This window comes from Palaemon carinicauda, chromosome 16, assembly GCF_036898095.1.
Source record: "Palaemon carinicauda isolate YSFRI2023 chromosome 16, ASM3689809v2, whole genome shotgun sequence".
Classification (NCBI taxonomy): domain Eukaryota; kingdom Metazoa; phylum Arthropoda; class Malacostraca; order Decapoda; family Palaemonidae; genus Palaemon; species Palaemon carinicauda.
The window spans coordinates 71,557,748-71,581,387 of record NC_090740.1 but is presented as its reverse complement, the minus strand read 5'-3'; the positions used below and the strand labels follow the sequence as shown (position 1 = coordinate 71,581,387).

At 46.0% G+C, this 23,640-nt stretch overlaps 1 protein-coding gene across 1 annotated transcript in view; it reads right to left on the bottom strand.

The window, feature by feature from the left end:
• The window catches only part of Pex16 (peroxin 16), a 178,869-nt gene extending 157,622 nt beyond the window's left edge, over positions 1 to 21,247 (bottom strand). The window contains exons 1-2 of the mRNA XM_068389898.1: positions 20,972 to 21,247; positions 19,970 to 20,100 (exon numbers count right to left, since the gene is read on the bottom strand). Coding sequence (XP_068245999.1) covers positions 19,970 to 20,100; positions 20,972 to 21,098 — 258 coding nt within the window. The 5' untranslated portion in view covers positions 21,099 to 21,247. The remainder of the gene's footprint in view (positions 1 to 19,969; positions 20,101 to 20,971) is intronic.
• Between the last annotated feature and the right edge of the window lie 2,393 nt (positions 21,248 to 23,640).

The following is a 23,640-nucleotide window of genomic DNA, read 5'->3' as shown; positions in this document are numbered from 1 at the left end:
AGAGTCTGGACATCTATTAAGTAAAATGACACGAACATTGACTTGCTTCTCCAAAAAGTCGCGTCCATAATACTTTGCAGAGATTTATTTTGCTTGAAGGCCACGGAGGTTGCTATATCTCTAACTTCGTGCGTCTTAACCTTAAGCAAACATCGGTCTTACTCATTCAAGTGAGAATGAGCTTCTCGTATTAAAAAAATCTGATAAAATATGACAAAGCATTCTTTGACATAGGCAATGAAGGTTTCTTAACTGAGCACCATAATGCCTCAGATTTACCTCGTAATGACTTAGTACGGGCTAAATCGAACTTAAGAGCTCTAACAGGACATAATACCCTTTCCAGTTCGTTGCCTACGATCTCTGATAAGCAAGGAATATCAAAAGATTTAAGCCAAGGACGAGAAGGCAGTTCATTTTTGGCCAGGAAACCAAGTTGAAGTGAACAAGTGGCTTTTTTCTGTAGAAAAGCCGATGTTCTTACTGAAGGCATGAAGTTCACTGACCCTTTTAGCCGAAGCCAAGCACACTAGGAAAAGTGTCTTGAGGGTGAGATCCTTCAGGGAGGCTGAATGTAATGGCTCAAACCTGTCTGACATGAGGAACCTTAGGACCACGTCTAAGTTCCATCCAGGAGTTGCCAAACGACGTTCCTTAGAGGTCTCGAAAGACTTAAGGAGATCTTGGAGATCTTTATTGTTGGAAAGATCTAAGCCTCTATGTCGAAAGACCGAAGCCAACATGCTCCTGTAGCCCTTAATCGTGGGAGCTGAAAGGGAGCGAACCTTTCTCAGATGTAAAAGAAAATCTGCGATTTGGGCTACAGAGGTACTGGACGAGGACACAGATGCTGACTTGCACCAGTCTCGAAAGACTTCCCACTTCGACTGGTATACTCTAATGGTAGAAGCTCTCCTAGCTCTTGCAATCGCACTGACTGCCTCCTTCGAAAAGCCTCTAGCTCTTGAGAGTCTTTCGATAGTCTGAAGGAAGTCAGACGAAGAGCGGGGAGGCTTTGATGGACATTCTTTACGTGGGGCTGACGTAACAGATCTACCCTTAGAGGAAGACTTCTTGGAAAGTCTACCAGCCATTGAAGTACCTCGGTGAACCACTCTCTCGCGGGCCAGAGGGTAGCAACCAACATCAACCTTGTCCCTTCGTGAGAGGCGAACTTCTGCAGTACCTTGTTGACTATCTTGAATGGTGGGAATGCATATAAGTCCATAAAAGACCAATCCAGTAGAAACGCGTCTATGTAGATTGCTTCTGTATCTAGGACTGGAGAGCAAAAGATTGGTAACCTTTTGGTCAACGAGGAGGCAAAGAGGTCTATGGTGGGTTGACCCCAAGTAGCCCAAAGACTCTTGCCCACGTCCTTGTGGAGGGTCCATTCCGTGGGTATCACCTGACCCCTCCGACTGAGACAGTCTGCCAAGACGTTCAAGTCCCCCTGGATGAATCTCGTCAACAGGGAGATGCCTCGAATTCTTGACCATAAGAGAAGGTCCCTTGCGATCTCGAGCAGCGTGAAGGAGTGTGTGCCTCCTTGCTTGGAGATGTACGCCAAAGTTGTGGTGTTGTCTGAGTTGACCTCTACCACTTAGTTTCGAAGAAGCTTTCTAATATCATCAAGGCCAAGTGGACTGCTAATAGCTCCTTGCCGTTGATGTGCATGCTCTTCTGACTTGAGGTCCACAGACCCGAGCATTCCCGACCATCCAGGGTCGCACCCCAACCCAAACCCTACGCGTCTGAGGACAACACGTGGTTTGGGTTCTTGACTGCTAGGGATAGTCCCTCTCTCAGATTGATATTGCTGTCCCACCATTTCAGGCATGCCTTTACTGGTTCGGAGACTGGGAATGATACCGTCTCTAATGTCTTGTCCTAGTTCCAGTGAGAGGCTAGATGGAACCGGAGAGGCAGAAGGGGTAGTCTCCCTAGTGAGACAAACTGCTCCAGGGATGAGAGAGTCCCTACGAGACTGTTCCAACTCCTGACTGAATAAACGTTTTCTTTTCAGCATTAGTTGGACTTCGAGCAGGGCTTGACTGCGAATCTCCATCCCCAAATATAGAATAATCTGGGATGGGATCAGTTGGGACTTTTAGGTTGACCAAAAGTCCCAACTCCCTGGCCAGACTCAACGTCCAATGTAGATCCTGCAGACAGCGAAGACTGGACGATGCTCTGAGAAGCCAGTCGTCCAAGTACAGGGAGGCTCGGATCCCCGATAGATGGAGGGATTTTGCCACATTCCTCATGAGCCTCGTAAACACGAGAGGCGCAGGACTAAGGCCAAAGCACAGGGCTCGAAACTGGTACCCCACATTCCTGTAAACAAACCTCAGAAACGGTTGGGAATCCGGGTGTATAGGAATGTGGAAGTATGCCTCCTGAAGGTCGAGAGAGACCATCCAGTCGCCTTCCATAAATGCTGTCAAGACAGCCTGGTAGACTTCATCGTGAAGTTTGTCTTGACAATGAACACATTGAGCGCTGGGGAGAGCCTATGAGGTTTGAGAAGTCTATCTGGGCAGAGGCAGGAACTCCCAAGCCGAGAACTTCTCTCGTGTCATATCAGACTCTCGCTCTATAAGCCAGCTTAAAAGTAGGGAAAGCAAAGGCTGTCTCCCCCAAACTCCTCCTGGTGATAAACCAGTCGCCTAGCAAACGTAAAGCTCTCTTAGAAGAGCGAGAGAGCACTAGCTTATAAAACAACGGCTTTGAAGTAGCTAGGCCTAGTGTAAGCTCTGACGTTTAGGCGAACGAGGAGCAGCAGTTACAAAAAGATCCGGACAAAGATCCTTAAAAATCAGCATGATTTATTTAAAGTCCATAGAGGGCTAAGCAGCTTTAGGCTCCTCTCCGTCTGACAGAGTCCTCAAGGGAATATCAGTAGGAGGGGGAACAGCAACTTCCTCATCTGAAGGAACCTTGTTCGACAATAGCCGAGTCTCAAGCAAGGGAGAGACCTACCGTGGTGGCAATGCTTTACAAGCAGAGTCCACACACACTGGTGCATTAGTAGCGGACCAGGACGCAACGTCATGTAACTGCTTGACAGTCTGTGAACTGTCAACAACAACAGGTGCGTGAGGACGCACAGCGTCCACTCGAGACTGCTTTGACCGCCTAGTCTGAGCACACACACTGGTGCATTAGTAGCGGACCAGGACGCAACGTCATGCAACTTCCTCATCTGAAGGAACCTTGTCCGACAATAGCCGAGTCTCAAGCAAGGGAGAGACCTACCGTGGTGGCAATGCTTTACAAGCAGAGTCCACACACACTGGTACATTAGTAGCGGACCAGGACGCAACGTCATGTAACTGCTTGACAGTCTGTGAACTGTCAACAACAACAGGTGCGTGAGGACGCACAGCGTCCACTCGAGACTGCTTTGACCGCCTAGTCTGAGCACACACACTGGTGCATTAGTAGCGGACCAGGACGCAACGTCATGTAACTGCTTGACAGTCTGTGAACTGTCAACAACAACAGGTGCGTGAGGACGCACAGCGTCCACTCGAGACTGCTTTGACCGCCTAGTCTGAGCAGTCAAAACAACTCTAGAATGCGGAGGTTGACGCTCAGCGTCAAAACAAGTCAACTCCGATTGTTGGCGAACGTCCTGAACGTCAACAGGAGCATCAGCAAGTGGCCTAACGTCCAAATGTGGCTGAAAATCCACACGAGACCGCATCGAGTGTGGTTCTAAACAACCTGACTGACGTGACTTGGCTACGCCAACGTCAACAGGACGCACAAAGGAACGTTAGGGTGGCTGAAGGCCAGGATCTCGATGAGATAAACGGCTAGGCTCAACGGACTTACCGGCAGAATAGTCTTCCATAAGGGAGGCAAGCTTATTCTGCATGTCTTGCCGTACAACCCATTCAGGATCAACGGGAATGGTTGCGGTAAGAGACGAGGGTAACGTCTGTGACTGCAAAACCTTGCCTACAAAAAGACTCTCGGAGTCTGTGTTACGCTTTTGTTTAGGCGGCGAGCAGTCTTCCGATGACTGCATAGGGTCAGAGCTGTCCTAATGGTTGAAACCAGGACGCTGGACCTGTCCTGAAAGGACTGACTTTCGCTTAAAGGGCCTCGAAACCTTGTTCCACGGTTTCTTATGCGAAAAGCCTTCGGATGACGAGGAGAAAATCGTCTCTCTCGCCTTATGGTAGGGGTGATCTTGGTAAGATACACCTGATACCATAGAGGGAACGTCTGTTCGCTGATCAAGGCCTCTCGAACCCATAAGTCGTACGACATTACTTCTCCCCTGGGCTTGGAAGCTTGCATGAGGTCCCGGACTAGGCGAACGACAGGCACGAACAGACGAACCCTCGGTCGCAACACTGATAACACTTTGCGCAATATCACTTTATCACTATGATTTTCTGTTTTGCACTTAATTCACTGAAATCAAATTTTTTAACAATTCACATTAGGTATGAATAAAACTGATTTCTACCTGAAGCACGCAATTCTACCCTCTATCAAAAGGTTATAATTGCGAAATCAGTCGTATAATGTAAGAACATTAATACCAGCAAAAAACAGTAAACATATTTTAAGATAAAAAAATCAGTGGCTGGGGAAGAGACTAAACACTAGTTCATTCAAAACTACGTTTTCAATCTCTCACCGTAAAGTGCCTTGGGACGAGAATAAAAACTAAAAACGTTTTATCCTTTCTCCCCGTACAGAGACTAGGGACGAGAGTAACTCGAGAACAACGTTACTCGCTTGGGACGAGATAAAGATCGGAACGTTCTCTCTCCTCTCTCTCTCTCCGTCTCTATCTCTCTCTCTTGATTCGCACCGAAGAGAAGAGCCCACTTACCTTTCGTCAATAAACAGGTTATTTGACCAAAGGAAAAAACTGAAAGGTTTTTCAATTAAAAGTTCCTTTAAAATAGTCTTTAAAACATTTAAGCTTTGAAAGAAAAAAGAACAAAACGTCAGAATTGATTTACTCTTTCTGCAAAGTGAAACCGTGATACTCTCTCTCTCTATCGTAACGATAGAGCGCAAACTGCGTAGCATAAATAAACTAAACGTTAGTTCATCTTTGAAACAGTACGAAGACTATTCAAAGAAAAAAGAAAACTATCATAAAATATTTACTAAAAATATTTCATTTAATAAGTTTTAAATCATTAGCTCTGTAAAAGTTATATACGATTGAAAAGGGCTCAACGTTGTTTAACTTCGGTTTCCAAGGTAGGACCGCCTACTCTCAGGAAAGGTCGCATATAAACAAATCATTAAAATTTATTTTGATGTTTATTATAAATGGAAAGCTAATCGAAGAGGCCTAATAAAGGCGGTTGAGATATAAAATATATAGAGGAAAATCTATAATTAATTTATAACGTGATAAGATAATTGCTAAAAGCCTAAAACACACTTCCGTCTAAGGGAAGGGTCGGCCATTTAAAAGTCAAAGAAAGTCCATACTCTCTCTCTTGTCATCAAAAATTAAATCTATCCAAAAACGAGTTCAAGATTTAAGATGAAGATAAAACACCTGCACTGCGAAAGCTCAAACCAAAATGAAGTACTTCACCAAATATATTGAGAAAACTCCAGGTTCTACAGCGAGTATTGATACGTCTTGTCGTCAACGTCGACAGAGAAGAATTGAAGGTTTTGTTTACATGCAAGAGTGGTATCTGGCCGACAGTTGGCGCTGGTGGGCACACCCGCAACCTTCATAGCGATCGCTCGCGAGTTTTTTTAGTGTGTTTTCTGTCGAGCCGCAGAGTTGCAGCTATTATATATTCACCGGCTAAGTTAAATATTTAAAAACTGATTTTAACAGTCTTCACCAGGCTGACTAACAACATAAACAGGTGCAGGATGATGCAGTTTTATTCCAAAGAAAATTCCAGACTTAGGACAGGAAAAACTTCAAGCTTAAATGAGAATTCCTCAACACTATGGTTCATTATCTGCATGAACAGTTAACCGGGTTTGGGCATTGACAACACATAAAAGTTTGGCTGCCACTGAAAACTTTTCTATGCCACTTTATGTTCAACTTCTGGTTTCCCCTTCAAACCCTACAGGGAGTAGGGCATGCTGCAAAAAAAAAAAAAAAGTGTAATTAGACAAAGATGAAGGACCAAAAATATAAGACTACAAATATAATGAAAAAATGAAAAATAATTTGTACTTTTTCTTAACTATACTATTAATTTTTCCACAACAGGAAACTACGTCAGCAGCAACAGATGGAGAGTTTGGAGGGGCAGGGGCATCGGCAGAAGCCACAGATGACGCCTCTGACACCACAACGTCGACGAGCGCAAGAGGATCTACCTTCGAAGTTGATGATGACGGCTGCACACTCGCACCACATAGATGAGCTGCAGCATGGAGTCCTTGGAGGGCGTACCCAGAAGCCCCAAGGACAACCACCTGCAAAACAGAAGACATACACAAGGCCTCACCCGGGGGAGAGGTGGGGCCACTTCACTAGGAGAAGCCACACCATCTCTAGAGGACCGGGGTTGGCTACAAATAAAAGGGTCTACGCTACTACTCGACAGTCTCTTGGAAGAGGCCGAATAAGTAGGAGCTTCACGTCTTGGGTTTTTTTTCCCTTCGAAGGAGAAAATGTTATTTTCATTATAAAATAAATTTTTGAACATACTTACCTGGTGGTTATATATATAGCTTACGTCCCTGACGTCACGGCAGAAAAATTCAAAACTCGCGCCAATCGACGATTGGATAGCCAGGTGTGCTACCCATGCACCCCTGGCGAGGTACCCGGAAACCATTCCCTCGGTATTCATATCTTCCATGCCTCTAGTCTCTAGAGGGGAGGAGGGGGGGATTTTAATTATATATAACCACCAGGTAAGTATGTTCAAAAATTTATTTTATAATGAAAATCAAAAATTTTAAGTAATTTTTATTTTTCCTAACATACTTACCGAGAATTACTTCCTTAGGAGAGTCACTTGGTGACCTCTTTCTCGACCATTTTTGGCGCCGATATCCCTCACCCCGTTCTCCATACAGGCCTACCCCCGCCGCCACAGAATGCGCCCCGAGGGCAGGATTAGGTCAGGTCACTGCCTCTCTGGGCCATTCTCCTCATTCAGTCCGCCGTATAGCCCAACTTGGCAATGGAAGGATGGCACTCGGGGACGGAAGGGAGGGCCATTACCCGGAAGTAATTCTCGGTAAGTATGTTAGGAAAAATAAAAATTACTTAAAATTTTTGATTTGTTCCAACACGAATACTTACCTTGAATTACTTCCTTAGGAGACTTATACTTTAGGAGGCGGGAGTGCTATTCTGTCACTTGACTAGGCACGTAGGGCCTAGAGGGCTATGGAATGCGGGGGCCTATCAGAGTACGGGAGTGAGGGTAACTGCGCCACCTTACGCTATTATCTAAGATTTTACCTCTTAAAAATTCTTCTGACGATTTTCTCCGGATGTAGTCGCGAAGAATGTGTTCATCGTTGGGTACAGCCTCTGGCCTTACCGCTACACAGCCCGGAGGGCGGCCATGACTGTCCCAATGGAGAACCCGTCCAAGGATTTCCTTGAATAACCCTTGAGGTAGTGGGCAGTAAAGTTTGACTGGTGCGACCAAGTACCTGTCTGTAGGATCTGCCTCACCGCCATGTTTCTCTCAAAGGGCAAGGGGGTGCTCAGACCCCTGATGTCATGGGTCCGGGGAGTGCCTGGCACTGCCATTTTACCCTCTTCATAGGTTCTAGCGATGCCTTGTCTCAGCCAGCAAGAACTGGTGTTCTCGGAAACTTGCTTCCTATTAACACCTGTGGAAACGAAGAGGTTCCTGATACCTGGTCGGAGTGAGAGAAGACGAATGACAAACCATGTATCTCTCCCACTCTCTTATCGGACGCCAAGGCTAGCAAGAAGTAGGCCTTAAGGGTGAGATCTTTGTTCACGATATCTTTCAAGTGTTCAAAGTGGGAGTGACACATCATCTTCCGGACCTTGCCTAAGTCCCACTGGGGCACCTTTCCCTCCTGAGGGGGGTAAGACTGCTCGAAGCTTTTGACAAGCATCGCTATGTGTCTCGAGGCCCCCAGGACGATGCCCTTCCGGAGGAAGACTTGGCCTAAGGCAGCCCGAACCCCTTTTTATGGCTGGGACTGACCTCTCCACTTTGTCCTTGAGAAACACCAGGAAAAACTGCCATGTCTGGGACAGAGGCCTTAAGAGGTCTAATGTACCTCTCAGCGCACCACTTCGCGACGGAGGTCCATTTTGTCTGGAAGACCGCGGGTGGCGACTTCTTAGGAATAGAGAAATTCTCTTAGCCGTGGAGGAAGAATATCTTTCTTTCTTCAGAAGCAGCTCTTAGTCTTCAGTCGTGAAGACGTAGGGAGAGAGGCCTGCCGAGGAACTTGAGAAAGTGAGGCTGGTGCAGAAGGTCTGACCTGACGGACAGAGGCCACGGCGGTTGACTCGATAGGTCTTTTAGGTCCGCGAACTACTCTCTCTGTCTAGCCACCAGGGCGCTACCAAAGTCATCTGTAGGCTTCGAGCCACCTTTATTCTGCTGAGCCCATGTCTTATCAGCGTGAAAAGGGGGAAAGAACGTACACATCCAGATTGTCCCACTTGTGCTGTAAAGAGTCTTCTAAGGAAGCTTTCGGGTCTGGTACAGGGGGGCAATAGACTGGGAGTTGGGCGTTGAGGTTGTTGCAAGGCGGTCAACCACCGGGGAACCCCAGCGTTGAATGATGAGCTTGGCTATTCCTGGGAGAAGGGACCATTTTGTCCCTACTATGTGGCCCATTCTGCTGAGGCCGTCGGCCAGAACGTTTTACTTTCCGGGAAAGAAGCTTGCTAACATCACACCTTGATTCCCTATCACTCAGTCTAGATTCTCTATGGTGAGATCGCCCAACTCCTTCGATTACAAGTACCCTGCTTGTTTATGTATGCCACTACCGTGGTGTTGTTGCTCATCCACGCCACGGAGTTCCCCTTTAGCAGACTTGCAAAGTGTAGGCACGCCTTCTGGACTACTTCCAACTCCAGGACATTGTGTGGAGTTGTCTCTCCCCTTCCAACCAGGTCTCTCGTGCCGCTTCGTCGAGGGGAAGGGCTCCCCATCACTGGTTGGAGGCGTCTGTGAACAGTAGGAACGGCTGACTAATGAGCCTGAGGTTTCATATCTTATTCTCCGAAGGGAAAAATTCTCCCCGAAAAAAGGTCTAATGTTATTCCCCAGTAGTTCATTCCGGTGGAAGGGGATAGATTTGGCTACTTCGGGTTGATTCAGTTCCCCAGATCCTAGCCAAACTGGAGGGGACTTCTCCCTTGTTCCTCCAAGAGGACCTTTGAGGCGGGAAGAAGCCACCAGCCGTCCAGGTATCTGCTAAGGCGTATGCCTCGTTCGTGCGCCCCCCCTGCGACAGCCGTGGGGACTCTCACGAACACTTTGGGCGTTGTTGACAGACCAAAGAAAAAGGGGTCCTGAATTGCAGGAACTGGGAACCCTATTTCACCCGGAGGAACCTCCGACCCGAGGTGTGGACCGGAATCTGGAAGTATGCGTCCTTGGGGTCGATGGTATTCTACAATCTTTCTCCCTCAAGGACAGCAGGACCAAATTCTGCGTGTCCATTTAGAAGTCCGTCATCTTGACGAACCTGTTGAGAGCTGACAGATCTATAACCGGTCTCCACCCCCCCGGTCGCTTTTTCTGCCAGGAATAGGCAACTGTAGACACCTGGCCCTGGGAGAAGAACCTCTTCCATGGTACCCTTCTCTAGCATGGACAACACCTCCTCTTGAAGGGCGGTCCTCTTTAACGGGTCTTTAGGATCTAGCCATCTATCCGGTTGGCCGGAAAAGGCGTGGGTGGTTCCGTTAGGAATGGAAGTCCGTAGCCCTTCTTTAGTAAGGACACTGTCCAAGGTTCTGCTCCTTGAGCCCTCCATGCTTGCCAATGACGCCTGAGTCATCCTCCAACCCGAGGGTTGGGTGGGGATAGGGAGCCTCCCACTCTTCCCTTCTTCTAGAGGGGCGACCTGACCTGTCTCCCCTAGAGGCGGGGTAACCCGACCTGAAGGAGCTAGAAGGCTCTGGAGCTCCCCTGTGGAGGGGCTGAGGCGTTGCGGACCAGGAGGAAGAGGGGGCTTCTCTCCTCGTAGTGCTGGTAGATGCTTGGGGTGTCGCGGCACTATCCGAGACAGATCTCTTCTAGGGTGGTCTCCTAGGAGTCGTAGGTCTGGGGACGTTAGCCTCCTTCTATTTCAAGACCTTCTCCATTATGGTTTCTAGTTCCTTCCGAGGAAACAGAGATTCTCCCCCCAAGGGAAAGCTGCGAATGGGTCGCGTCCCCCTGTCTGCTGCCTTCCAAGACACTTACGCCAGAACAGTGTTTCGCTTCCAGAACACCCAGTTAGCTGTTAGTGTGAGAGACTGATATGTCCCTAACCTAAGGGTTGAAGGCCTTGCTGGACAGGGTCCTCGGGGTCAAAGGAGGCTTGTACACCTCCCAAAGAGTAAGCCCACCAGTCCAGCCAAGAGGGGACGTTTACTAAGTCCCTCGACATTTTCTCCATCATGGAGGCTCCTGCTGGCGAGAACCAGACTGGGGCTGAAGAGGCTCTACTGTCTGAAAACGCCTTGACTAGGGATGTCCTGCTGACCCCCCTTAAAGGTTGGGGGACCCCGGCCGTGTTGGCCACTACCTTGCCGACATAATCCTGCTCTAGGACTAGACCTCGGGTTAGAGGAAGTGCTAGGGACGTCTTAGGTTGTAAGGAGTCTGCATGATTCTCAAAAAGGCTTGACTTCCTGGAACCTACATCCGTAGCTGCAGGTTCCGGTACCTGTGGTGTCTTCTGTAAAGGCTAACCACTCTCCTATAGACGGAGTCCTCCGTCAGGGAGCGCTCTTCTCCGTCATCCGAGGACCTGGATTTCACCTGCGGGGACGTCCGCACCAGGGGCCTGGGTTACCGCAAGCAACGCTGGTTCAGCGGGGACTCCAGTCGGCCCAAGGCTCTGGGTGCCGAGGATGCGGTTCCCGTGGGCTGGCCCGACAGCGGGAACCGTTCCTTCTGACCCGAAGGCCACACCAGCCGGGCTGGTTCGGCCAGGCCGCCCGACCAGAAGCGCGTTTCCCCCGCTGGGCGGGGTTAACCGGAGGCTTCGGGGACTTACGCTTACCTGTAGAGTCCTTCCTACCGCTTGATCTCGAGGCGCCGGGTCACCGGGCACTCCCCGGTCGCTTTGGTTCTGGAATCCCAGGCACTCCCTTGCGGTGGTACCGGTTTCCCCGGCGGGGAGCTCCGCACCAGGTTCGGGGTCAGAACCGGCAACGCCGTACCGTCGAGGACTACTGTTCGTGTATTCTCTCCGGGGGACGCGGACGCGGATCCTCGTGGGCTGACCCAACGGAGGGAACCGTTCCTTTTAAGTCCGAGGGCCGAACCAGCTGTGCTGATTCGGCCAGGCTGCCCGTAAAGAAGCCCGGTTACACCTGCGGGCGGGCTGGGGGACGCGGACGCGGATCCCCGTGGGCTGACCCGACGGAGGGAACCGTTCCTTTTAAGTCCGAGGGCCAAACCAGCTGTGCTGATTCGGCCAAGCTGCCCGTAAAGACGCCCGGTTACACCTGCGGGCGGGCTGGGGGACGCGGACGCGGATTCCCGTGGGCTGACCCGAGGGAGGGAACCGTTCCTTTTAAGTCCGAGGGCCGAATCAGCTGTGCTGATTCAGCCAGGCTGCCCGTAAGAAGCTCGGTTACGCCCGTTGTCGGGGTGAACCGGAGGCTTCGCGGTCTTACGCCTGCCTGAAGAGGCCTTCTCGCATTTCTCCCTGTGAGGGTTATATCTGCGTCTGGAGGATGGCCTTCGTGGTGAGAAAAAACCCTGGGTTGTCGGTCCGGGGAACGCTGCAAGACAGACCTGGGAGGCTCCTTCTCGGCGAGGCCCTCGGCTGCAGAAGAGACTGAAAAATACGCTAAGAGACTGGAGAAGAATTAGAGACATTTACCCCCACATGGGGTCATCAGAGGCGACGTGGCCTGCTTGCACCAGGACTCCGTCTCCCCACACACTCTCGAAAATAGTACTTACCTCGAACTACTTCTTAAGAGTTATCTTCTTCACAAAACACCAACCCCGTCTCCTACTCTGGGTAGGAGAGGGTGGTAGGGAAGCTCTGTCAGGCGTGACGTCCGGCGCTAGTCTTCTTAGGCGAACCCTTCGTCGCCTACTTCCTCTTGGTGCTATACCGCACCCACTCAAACTCTTGGGGAAGAGCAATGGGCACTTCCCCGCAACTGACTTACCTCGTCCCCTACTCTGGGTAGGGGAAGAAGGCTGTATAAGAATCTCTATTCGACGAGGCATCGGGAATTAAGTTGGCGAGGAGAGGCTCGTCTTCCTACGAGCCTCTTGGATGTATTCTTCCTTTTAGTGCCGAAGTGCACTCACTGCACTACGTTCCAGGACCAGTAGTCCTGACACGTGGTTGAAGAGTAACATAAGCTGCCCCTACACGGCAACACCGTGGATAAGGGGAGGAAGAATGATTTCTTGTAAAAAGTTTTCCTTTCAGCTATTAATTCCTTGAAGAAAATCAAGGAATACTGTTCCATAACGCACACAACGCACGACACAAGCACTAAGGAAATGAATTAAACACCGGGTAAGGACACGGTTGAAAAGTGAACGCACAGGAACACTTGGGAAGTACACTGCGAAAAAACACAAGTCCCCACGGTGGGAACACGTGGAACACTAAATGCGCACAAAGGATCGAGTATAAGAGACTGGGAGTGAGATGTTGAGCATCTCACGACCAAGGACTGAATGGGGAGAATGGCCCAGAGAGGCAGTGACCTGACCTAATCCTGCCCTCGGGGCGCATTCTGTGGCGGCGGGGGTAGGCCTGTATGGAGAACGGGGTGAGGGATATCGGCGCCAAAAATGGTCGAGAAAGAGGTCACCAAGTGACTCTCCTAAGGAAGTAATTCGAGGTAAGTATTCGTGTTGGAACAAACAACATTTTTAAACACAAGACTTACCTGGTGGTTATATATATAGCTGATTAACACCTTTGGTGGAGGGTTAGAGATAGCCAATATAGTTGGAATTCTGCTTAAGAGTTTCTAAAATACAAAACAAACTTAGGGGTTTCATAGCTGATAAGGAAGCTGACTTCAATGATACTCTGCCATTATGTCTGCTATCCTTATGAGATACAGCGGTCCTCTCAGGGGGCTGAAGATCCCTAAGAGCTGCCAACCGGTGATCACACCTCTTTGTGACAGAGCCTCCTCTAATACCCATTCCGGGGTGCCCTCAAGGAACAAAAAAGACCACCTGACAAATCAATGATTGAGGAAGACTGTCGCAGTCTCCACAAGACAACCATAAAATCACCAAATAAAAGTTCCAAGAGAAAGAAAAGATATTAGAATTATGGGAAAGTAGTGGCGGATCCTTCTCCCACTACTGTACCCGCTGCTACAAACAGTCCCACGGTATATCAGTCATCATATAGAGTCTGGACATTTTTCAAATAGTGTGAGGCAAACACAGATTTGCTTCTCCAGAAGGTTGTGTCCATAATGCTTTGCAAGGAACGATTTTGCTTGAATGCCACTGCTCTTACTTCGTGAGTCTTTACTTTCAAAAGACTAAAGTCTGTCTCACTGCAGTGAGAATGAGCCTCTTTAATTAGAAGTCTAATAAAGTAAGATAGAGCATTCTTGGACATTGGCAAGGAAGGTTTCTTCACCGAGCACCACAGTGCTTCCGACTTGCCTCTTAAAGTCTTAGTTCTGTCTAAGTAAAACTTGAGGGCCCTTACTGGACATAAAACTCTCTCTAGCTCATTTCCATCACGTCCGCCAGGTGCGAAATCTGAAAGGCCTTAGGCCAAGGTTGGGAAGGGCGCTCGTTCTTAGCGAGAAAACACAATTGTAATGAGCAGATCGCTTTACTGTCCTGAAAACCCACATTTCTACTAAAAGCATGGACTTCACTAACCCCCTGTTGCCAGACTAACCAAGAAAAGGGTTTTCATTGTGAGGTCCTTCATAGATGTAGAGTGCAGGGGTTCAAACCTGTCACTCATCAGAAATTTTAACATAACATCCAGATTTCAAGCTGGTGAATCCTAGTGTTGTTGTTTTGTTGTCTCAAAGGATTTAATTAGTTCTTGTAGATCCATATTATTTGAAAGATCCAGGTTCCTGTGCCTGAACACAGTCGTCAACATACTCCTGTATCCCTTGATAGTTGACGGAGAAAAACTTTGTTTCTTTTTCAGGAATAAAAGAAAATCAGCAATCTGAGCTACAGAGTTGACCGTGCACCATTCCCTGAAAACTTCCCACTTGGATTGATAGACTCTGATGGTTGAAGACCTCCTAGCCCTTGCAATCGCCCTAGCTGCCTCCTTCGAAAAGCCTCTAGCTCTTGTAAGTCTTTCGATAGTCTGAAGGCAGTGAGTCGAAGACTTTGGAGATTTTGATGGTGTCTTACCAAGTGGGGCTGTCTGAGTAAATCTACTCGTAAAGGGAGGCTTCTGGGAGTATCCCCCATCCATTCAAGTACCTCTGTGAACCATTCTCTTGAGGGCCAGAGGGGGGCTATCAAGGTCATTCTGGTCCCTTTGCTTGTCACAAACTTTTGAAGAACTTTGTACAGGATCTTGAACGGAAGAAAAGCGTACACATCTAGATTTGTCCAATCTAGCAGGAACACGTCTGTGTGTACTGCCTCGAGATCTGGCACTGGGGAGCAATATGTCTAGTCTTTTGGTCTTTGCAGTCGCAAAAAGATCTACACAAGGGCGACCCCAAAGTTTCCACAGACTCTTGCACACCTCTAGGTGTAGAGTCCACTCCGTGGATAGGTCTTGTCCTTTCCTGCTGAGACCGTCTGCCAAAACATTCCTTTCCCCCCTGGATGAACCTTGTAAGTAAGGTCACCAGTCTTTCCTTTGCCCAAATGAGGAGCTCTCTCGCCGTCTCGCAAAGGGAAATAGTGTGTATTCCTCCTTGTTCGGCAATGTGCCAATGCCGTGCTGTTGTCTGCATTGACTTGATTCACTTTGTTTCGTACTGACCCTTCGAAGCTCTTCAGGGCCAAAAGAACTGCAAGCAGCTCCTTTTGATTTATGTGGAAAGACTTCTGAATCTCCGTCCACACCCCTGATGCTTCCACATTGCCCAGTGTTGCCCCCCCACCCCGAGTCCGAGGCGTCGGAACACAACACTAGGTCTGGGCTCTTCAGTTTTAATGAGCAACCTTCTTGATATTTGATCGGGTCGTTCCACCACTGCAGGCAATGTCACATTGACTTCGTGATAGAAACACACACCTTCTCCAAATCCTTCTCCTTGTTCCAGCAAGAGTTGAGGTGAAACTGGAGTGGTCGAAGGTTCAGCCTTCCCAGAGAGATGAACTGTTCCAAAGAGGATAAAGTTCCCAACAGACACATCCACCTCCTCGCAGAACACCTCTGCTCTCCTAGAAATGCATGTATCTTCTGAAGTGCTTTCTCCGTCCTTAAGGGAGACGGAAAAGCCCGAAAAACCTGACTCCGAATCATCACTCCTAAATATATAATCTCTTGAGAAGGTATCAGTGAAGATTTGTCTTTGTTGACTAGAAGACCCAATTCTTCCGTCAACTTCAAAGTTGTCTGAAAATCCTTCAGGCAGCAATCTTGAGAGCGGGCTCTTAAAAGCCAATCGTCCAGGTACAGGGAGGCTCTGATGCCTCTTGAGTGGAACATCCTTGCTACATTGAGCATAAGTCTCGTAAAGATCTGTAGGGCGGTGTTGAGGCCGAAACACAGGGCTCAAAATTAAAAGACTTCTCCTCGGAAAACGAATCTCAGAAAGTGCTTGAACTTTGGATGAATCGGGATATGGAAATAAGCATCCTGAAGGACCAGTGATACCATCCAGTCGCCCTTCCTTACCGCTGCAAGCACCGACTTCGTCGTCTCCATTGAGAACTTTGTTGTCTGGATGAAGTTGTTGAGAGCACTTACGCCCAGAACTGGATGCCATCCCCCTGAGTTCTTGGGAACTAGGAAAAGGCGGTTGTAAAAGCCTGGTAACTTCCAGTCCTGTACTTTCTCTACAGCTCCCTTCTCCAACATGAGAGACACTTGTAGCTGTAATGCTTTGCCTCTTTAATTCCTCCCTGTACTTGGGAGAGAGATCCACAGGAGTTAACCTTAGAGGGGGTTGATTTATAAAAGGGATCCTGTAGCCCTTCCTTAGAAGTTGGACTGACCAAGGATCTGCACCCCTCTTCTCCCACACCTGCCAGTAGATGTTTAGTCTGGCTCCTACTGCCTGAAGGTGAAAGCAGTCAGACTGTGCTTCGCCCTGTTTTTGCTCCTCTTTTCTTAGTCCCCCTTCCATCTGATCTGAAGTTACCTCTAACAGGAGGTCACTCCTCGAAAGGGCTGAGAAAACTTTTGAAAAGGAGCAACCTCTTTATGTTTGCGGCTAACGAAAGAAGGTGGCAACACTTTCCTTGCCGTCTTTGAGACCAGGTCTTGAGTGGCCTTCTGTATTAGCGAAGAAGAAATCTCCCTAATAAGGTCCTGTGGGAACAGAGATGACGACAGTGGAGAATATAATAATTCTGATTTCTGAAAGGATGAAACTCCCACAGAAAGGAACGAACACAATTGGGCTCTCTTTTTGAGAATTCCTGCTGTAAAAATAGCAACGCCTTATCCATGCATGACATGACATGGATTAGGTTCGAAGAGTCTCTTTCCTTGAGTGTAGTCATCTTTTTGCCCAAGGCCCCCAGAGTTCAATCAAGGAAATTAAATACCTCGAAGGCTCTGAAAACACCTTTGAGTAAATGGTCTAATTCGGAAGTAGACCAAAACACCTTAGTCTTCCTCATGGCCGATCTACGAGGAGCGTCTACCAGGCTTGAGAAATCTCCTTGGGCAGAGGCAGGAACTCCCAAGCCGAGAACCTCTCCCGTATCGTACCAAACACTAGATCTAGAAGCCAACCTAGTAGGGGGAAATGTGAAGGCCGCTTTCCCTTGCTCTTTCTTGGCATCCATCCAGTCTCCCATTAATTTAGGTGCTCTTTTAGATGAACAAGAGAGCACCATTTTAGTGAACAGAGACTTTTTCTTAGGTTTCCCTAGAGTAAACTCTGATGGAGGCGATCGTGGAGCCACAGGAATAAAAGACTCTGGGAACTCAACATGAAAAATCTTCATCAGCTTCTTTAAGTATACCGAATGACGAAAAGATTTAGAGTCCTCATCCTCAGATAACTCCTCAAAGGGTTCGGAAGGTGAAAGAGGAACATCAACTTCTTCCTCTGATAACAAGTCTCGCTGCTCCTCAGAACGCTCTCGATCCGCACGGTCAGAGTTAAGAACCGTTGCATTAATTTCAAAGTCCTGCCTAGATGTTTGTTGTTCAGCATCGCATACAAGAGGGCGGTCGATATAAGTACGCTTGCGTTCCGATGAATACTCAATGAGAGGACACCTGGCGTCACGCTCGCGTTCAGCTGAACGCTCGATGGGAGGACGCTTGCGCTCTGAACGCTCGACGAGGTCACGCTCTACGTCACGCTCTGTTGAACGCCTGACTTCACGCTCTACGTCACGTCGTGGAGGACGCTCGCGTTCTGTTGAACGCTTGACGGGAGGACGCTCGACATCACGCCTAGCTGAACGCTTGAAAGCGCTTTCAGCAGAACTATCACAATCACTGCTAAGCGCATGAATAAAAGCTCGATTAGGAGAACGCTCGACTTTCTGAAAGCCCGAGAGATCAGCCTTTCGTGAAGAATGTTTACTTTCCCAATCATCTCTGTGCGTAGTCGCACACTCAAAACGTTTAGAAACTTTATCACCAAGCGTTCGCCGACTCTCTGCCTTTCGGCGCTTAGTGTTAAGAGAGGAGGATTCAGTAGGTTGGTAGCCTTTCATAAAAGATGAAAGTTTCTGCTGCATTTCTTGCAACATCTTAAAATTAGAGTCTTGCGAAACACTAATCGCAAGTTCTTCCTCTCCACTGCTCAAAGACCGCTTAGAGCGAACAACGGGTGAGATCCAATCTGAAGGAGGCGAAGGAGCATGAAAGGATGTTACGGCCAGGTCGGATAATTGCTCAACAGCAGGAATATTTTCAACTAATGTCCTAGCAGGCCACTTAGAAGGCGAGCTTCCTTCAGACGAAAAACATTCAGGACCGTTCCGATGACTACTGTACAGCCTGCTTGCGATGTCCTGGAAGGACATAAGTCAATTTTCCTCTTAAGAGGTCTAGAAGTTTGACTCCAACCTTTTTAAGGTAAATTATCCTCTAATGATGAGCCAAACTTTTCAACTTCGCCTTTTCTACGGTAAGAGCGAACATCCTGGGAAAAATCACGAACGCTCGAGGGAACGTCTGCTCTGGAAGTAATGCCTCTCGTTTCCTTTTGTCTTTCGACATTCCTTCTCCCAGGGGTTGGGGAGCTTGGAAGAGGTCCAGGACTAGGAGAACGACAAGCCTGAACAGGCGTACCCTCCACAGCACTAAAAACATTCACTGTACCTTTAACACTTTCACTTTTTAGCTGTTTAACATCAGCCATTAACTGCGTTCTATCCGCAGCGATAGACTCTACCTTCGTACCCAACGCCTGGATAGCCAACATCATATCTTTAAGTGTTGGTTTATTCATGGTACTCGTAGCGGGATCTGGAACTACCACTACAGGAGAAGGAATAGGAACAGTGACATAGGAAGAGGAATCTTTAGAAGAAAGAGAAGAACTATGTCTTACCCTATCTTTAGCTAACTTACGAATATAACGATCGAAATTAAGCCACTCATGATCAGACAAAATAAGGCATTTGTCACACCTATCATCAAGTTTACAAACTTTACCCCTACATTTAATGCATAATGAATGAGGATCAATGAAGGCCTATAATAAACTGGTCTTACACCCACTAGCACACACCCTAAAACCACTAAAGGGGTAGCCATTTTGAACTTTGACAGAGATAAAATACAAGCAAGGGTCAAAATATCAATATCCGAACATATAACTAGAGTATCCAAACAAAAAATCAATCAAGCTTGAGTCAAAAAATCAGAATTATTGTACTTCACCAAAGGGATAGCAATACAGTAATCAGTCAAAACGCGAGGAGAATATCCAACCAATGTTAGCGCTAGCGCCGGCAGGGAAGATATGAATACCAAGGGAATGGTTTCCGGGTACCTCGCCAGGGGCGCATGGGTAGCACACCTGGCTATCCAATCGGCGATTGGCGTGAGTTTTGAATTTTTCTGCCGTGACGTCAGGGACGTAAGCTAAATATATAACCACCAGGTAAGTCTTGTGTTTAAAATATCCCACTTAGACTTCTTCTTCCGTCGTCGCCCAAACCTATCCCACTAGGGGGCAGACCACTCCCGACACTCAATACACTGATTACCACTATCACACAGTTGACCTCTGCAAGCGGGACAAAGGGTGTGGCGATTGGTTTCCACAGCCGATATGAAGGTTCCGCAGGGCCAGCGACCATAGAGTCCAGGCCAGGTGCGCATGGTTGCAGAAGTCAACACACACACACACTAACCCCATCCAAGCCAAAAGCAAAGTGAGCTAAATCACTGGTGTGTGAGTGGGAGCAGTAGCAAGCTACCACACCTACCCCTGCTAACTAGCGGTTTTGGTAGTTAACCCAAGCTGAATTTTAATGGCTCATCATTTCGGCTTCGCCGAAAGTAATACCCCTAAATAAATAGCGTAGGTTTGTATTCCAGTTACGGAACAAATAAAAGATATACAAAAAAACAAAAAAGAATAAATCTAGGTAAATAACAGTATTAGGAATGTGACCAAAATTTAACGAAAAATATATGATAAGGAAGATTATTCTACAATTGAAAGTTTCCCAAGAAAACAAAATGTTGATAACTGTACCTTTAATTTTTCTCCCTGCTTTGAAGTTAATTCTGGTAGTATTCCTTTTACAAGAAAATCATTGAACATTTCAAAGAGCCGTGATCCTGAATATACCACTTCACATAAAAGGGAAGAGTTCTTCAAGCGACCTGTTTTGAAATGAAAAAATGCTACGATTAAAAAAGAGAATTACGAAAGGCAGTTCTCTATTTATTCAGGGTATATCACAACAATGAAAGATGATACTGTACATGCAAACAAATTCTAAGTAGGCCAAAATACTCTTAAATAAGTGTTTATATACTTGAATAAAGAATTTTACAGTCACTGCAATGATATAATGGATTTTGACATAAAAAAATATATTTTTGGGTGAGATAGTCACAGTACAAAAATAATAAAATATAAATAAATCATTGTTCAATTACAACCTAAACAATAAAAATTAAAATAAATAAAAAATGTAATAAATAATTTGTATTTTTTTCTTGTTCGAACAAGTAACTACCAGGTGGCAGTAGCCTCATACCAAATGTTCTGATGACAATAGAAACAAAATGGGTATTCTTTTTTTTAGCTGTAATTTCTCTAATAGAGGTTTCCACCAGTTGTAGATGGGATTCAAAATAATGTATGTGCACAAATCTAGGAGCCTTTGCATATTAGCGGCCAGTTCCTCCAGCGTGCATTAAAACTGGGAATTTTCTTCCCATTATCTAGTCGCTCAAAAGACGTTTTCCTGCAAAATTTCTTCCCAAGAACACCACCAAACTTCAACTTTCCCCCCTAACCTGACCTACAAGCTGTGCCCTTACCTACTTACCTAACGGGGGGCTTAAGCTCCCCTGCGACCCTTCTAAGACTACGGTATTATTAGCCGGCCGTCATCATACATAGGATACAGGTGGCCCTTATCGTACACATACCCTAAATCTATCCAATTATCCGAGTTTCAAATTCCTAATTAATATTATACCATTCTATAATTGAACCGCCATAAATGGTTAAATGTAAACACACCTGCTATGATATATGAGCCCCACTTAACAACTGCTTCCATTTCCGCTGCACCTTGTGGATTGCTAACAACCCATGTTTTGTAGCGAAAAAATAAGTCTTCCATTTTTTTAAACGACAGGGCTGCCATTAAAAATACAATTAATAGAATTACGTAAAATAGGCTACACCCTTCATCTACGCAATGGAAGACGTGTTGAGTCGTTTGTTTACAAACTGTCCACCAATTTGACGTGAATGGCACAGTCGCATTCTGTTGACGAATAAACGCAACCTAAACAAAACGCAAACACGTTTAAGTTTCGTGTAGCTATTCGTGGATCTCTTATTATTTGATTCACCGAATAACCAAAAACATTGATAATATAGTTTTTTTCTCGTCGAATTTAAAAGCAGGTTACTTGTTCTAGGAGATGTGGGTTTTCCACAGAGATATGCTTGGGTTTTCCATAATCAGTGAGATAATTATTCGAGTGTTTCTGATTATACTTAGTGTTACTATGCATGGACCTTTTATTTTTCAATTCACAGAATATGTAAAAACATTACAAAATCTATTTTTTTCATCAATTTTAAAGGACGGTTACACGTTTAAATGTATCTATGTGCATCTAATTTTACATAAGAAGTATTCAAACAAACGTAAAGAAGACAAATTAAACTGAATCTAACGACCTAGAGAAATGCCCTCGGAATAGAATTCTGGTTTAAGCCTCAGCTACTCGAGTTATAAAATATGATAACATATAAAGCTTTTAATAACAAGAGATATCGTCAATCAATATTATCTGATGAGACTAAGGGAGACATTCTCTTCCAAAATTAAACTACATTAATTGGAAGGCCAATTGCACGGTTTTGTAGAGAATTTCCTTCAAACCCCCTAGATAACAACAGTAATTATCATGCACGAGACCTTTTGCATCAATTCCATCTCCTGTGTGTAGATCTGGGGTTGTTGAGTCCCTGAATGTAGATCAGGCTAAAATTAGCGCATGGAGCAAATTATGGGGCATGAAGTTCAATTCTGACAAAAAAATCAAAGTATGATTGTAAGTAGGTCAAGGACAGTGGCTCCTTGACATCCGGATCTCAGTATTGATAATGTTTCTTTAATTATGAATGACTTAAAATTTTAGGTGTGATTCTCGACAGTAAATTTACTTTTGAGAAACACATTAGGTCTGTCTATCCTTCAATTGCACACAAAAATTACTTATTGAGAAAGTCTTAAGATTTTCGGTGATCAATCTATTCTGTAGAATAATAATATTCTTTAATTCTACCTTGTTTCGAGTATTTTTCTCCTGTCTGGTCTTCAGCTGCTGATTCCATCTTGACTTCTTGGACAGGAACTTACGGTCTATTAAATTTCTTATTCCTGATCTAGATATTCATTTTGGGCACCGTCGTTCAATTAGTTCGTTATGCATGTCGCATAAACATTTTTCATAATCCCGATCATCCTTTACACTCTGATCTTCCCGGACAGTTCCGGCCTGTTTGCAATACTAAGCGACTCCAAATGCTTCTCCTGAAGATAAAGGACTCCAACTACACTCATCTGAAGATTGATTGATTTAAAGTTTTCAGGCATCCTGACATCTAAGATCATTGAAGCCGATATCATTTAGTCTATATATACAGTATATATATATATATATATATATATATATATATATATATATATATATATATATATATATATATATATATATATATATATATAATAAAAGAATACTCAATTGAAACCATAAATGTTTAATGTCATTGTAAAAGTTAAATAGTTTTCAGAAGACCTGCTTCTGAAGTAAATCTAAAAGTGCCACTTGCATAGTAGGACACATCATGTCCAAGAATCTTGGCAAGGATGAACCTGCCACCCTCACCTCGAGCCTCAAATAAATATCTATTCCTAAAGTTATTATAATTGGGGCATTCGGTCAATAAATGCCTCACTGTTAGAGGTACTAAACAGTCGTCACAATATGGTTGGTGTTGGCCCTTCAGCAGAAACTTGTGTGTCAACCGAGTGTGACCAATGCAGAGACGACAAAGAGACGTCTTCCATTTTCGGAGCATCATGTCATACCTCCAAGGAGATATGACATTGGTTACTTCTCTCATTTTGTTCCCATCTAGATTATCCCGGTACTGTTGCCATTTATTTCAAAGCAATTTCTTGATGTAAGGTAGGAAGTCATTACAGGGAATGGGATACCTTCTTGGCACCAACTCTGATGCTGCATTCTTCGCCAGTGAATCTACCTTCTCATTCCCACACACACCTACATGTGCTGGAACCCAACAAAATCAAACCATTATACCTCTCCTTCTAATAATTAAAAGCCATTCCAAAATCTTTAAAACTAGAGGGTTACTAGAATTAAAAACTTCTAAAGCTTGAAGGACACTCCTTGCATCACTAAAAATGGTAAAATTACCCTCCTTTTCCAACGCTATTTTCTCAACAGTGGTTTGTATGCCGTACAGTTCGGCAGTAAACATTGAACCTGTTAGAGGAAGTGCACCTCTACAATTAAAACCATTACTATGTACTCCACATCCGACGCCAGCATCAGATTTGGAGCCATCAGTACATATAACAGTCGATCCCCTATGTTCTTCAACATGTTCCATAAACAGAGACCTGGATTCTAAGTCAGTCATAT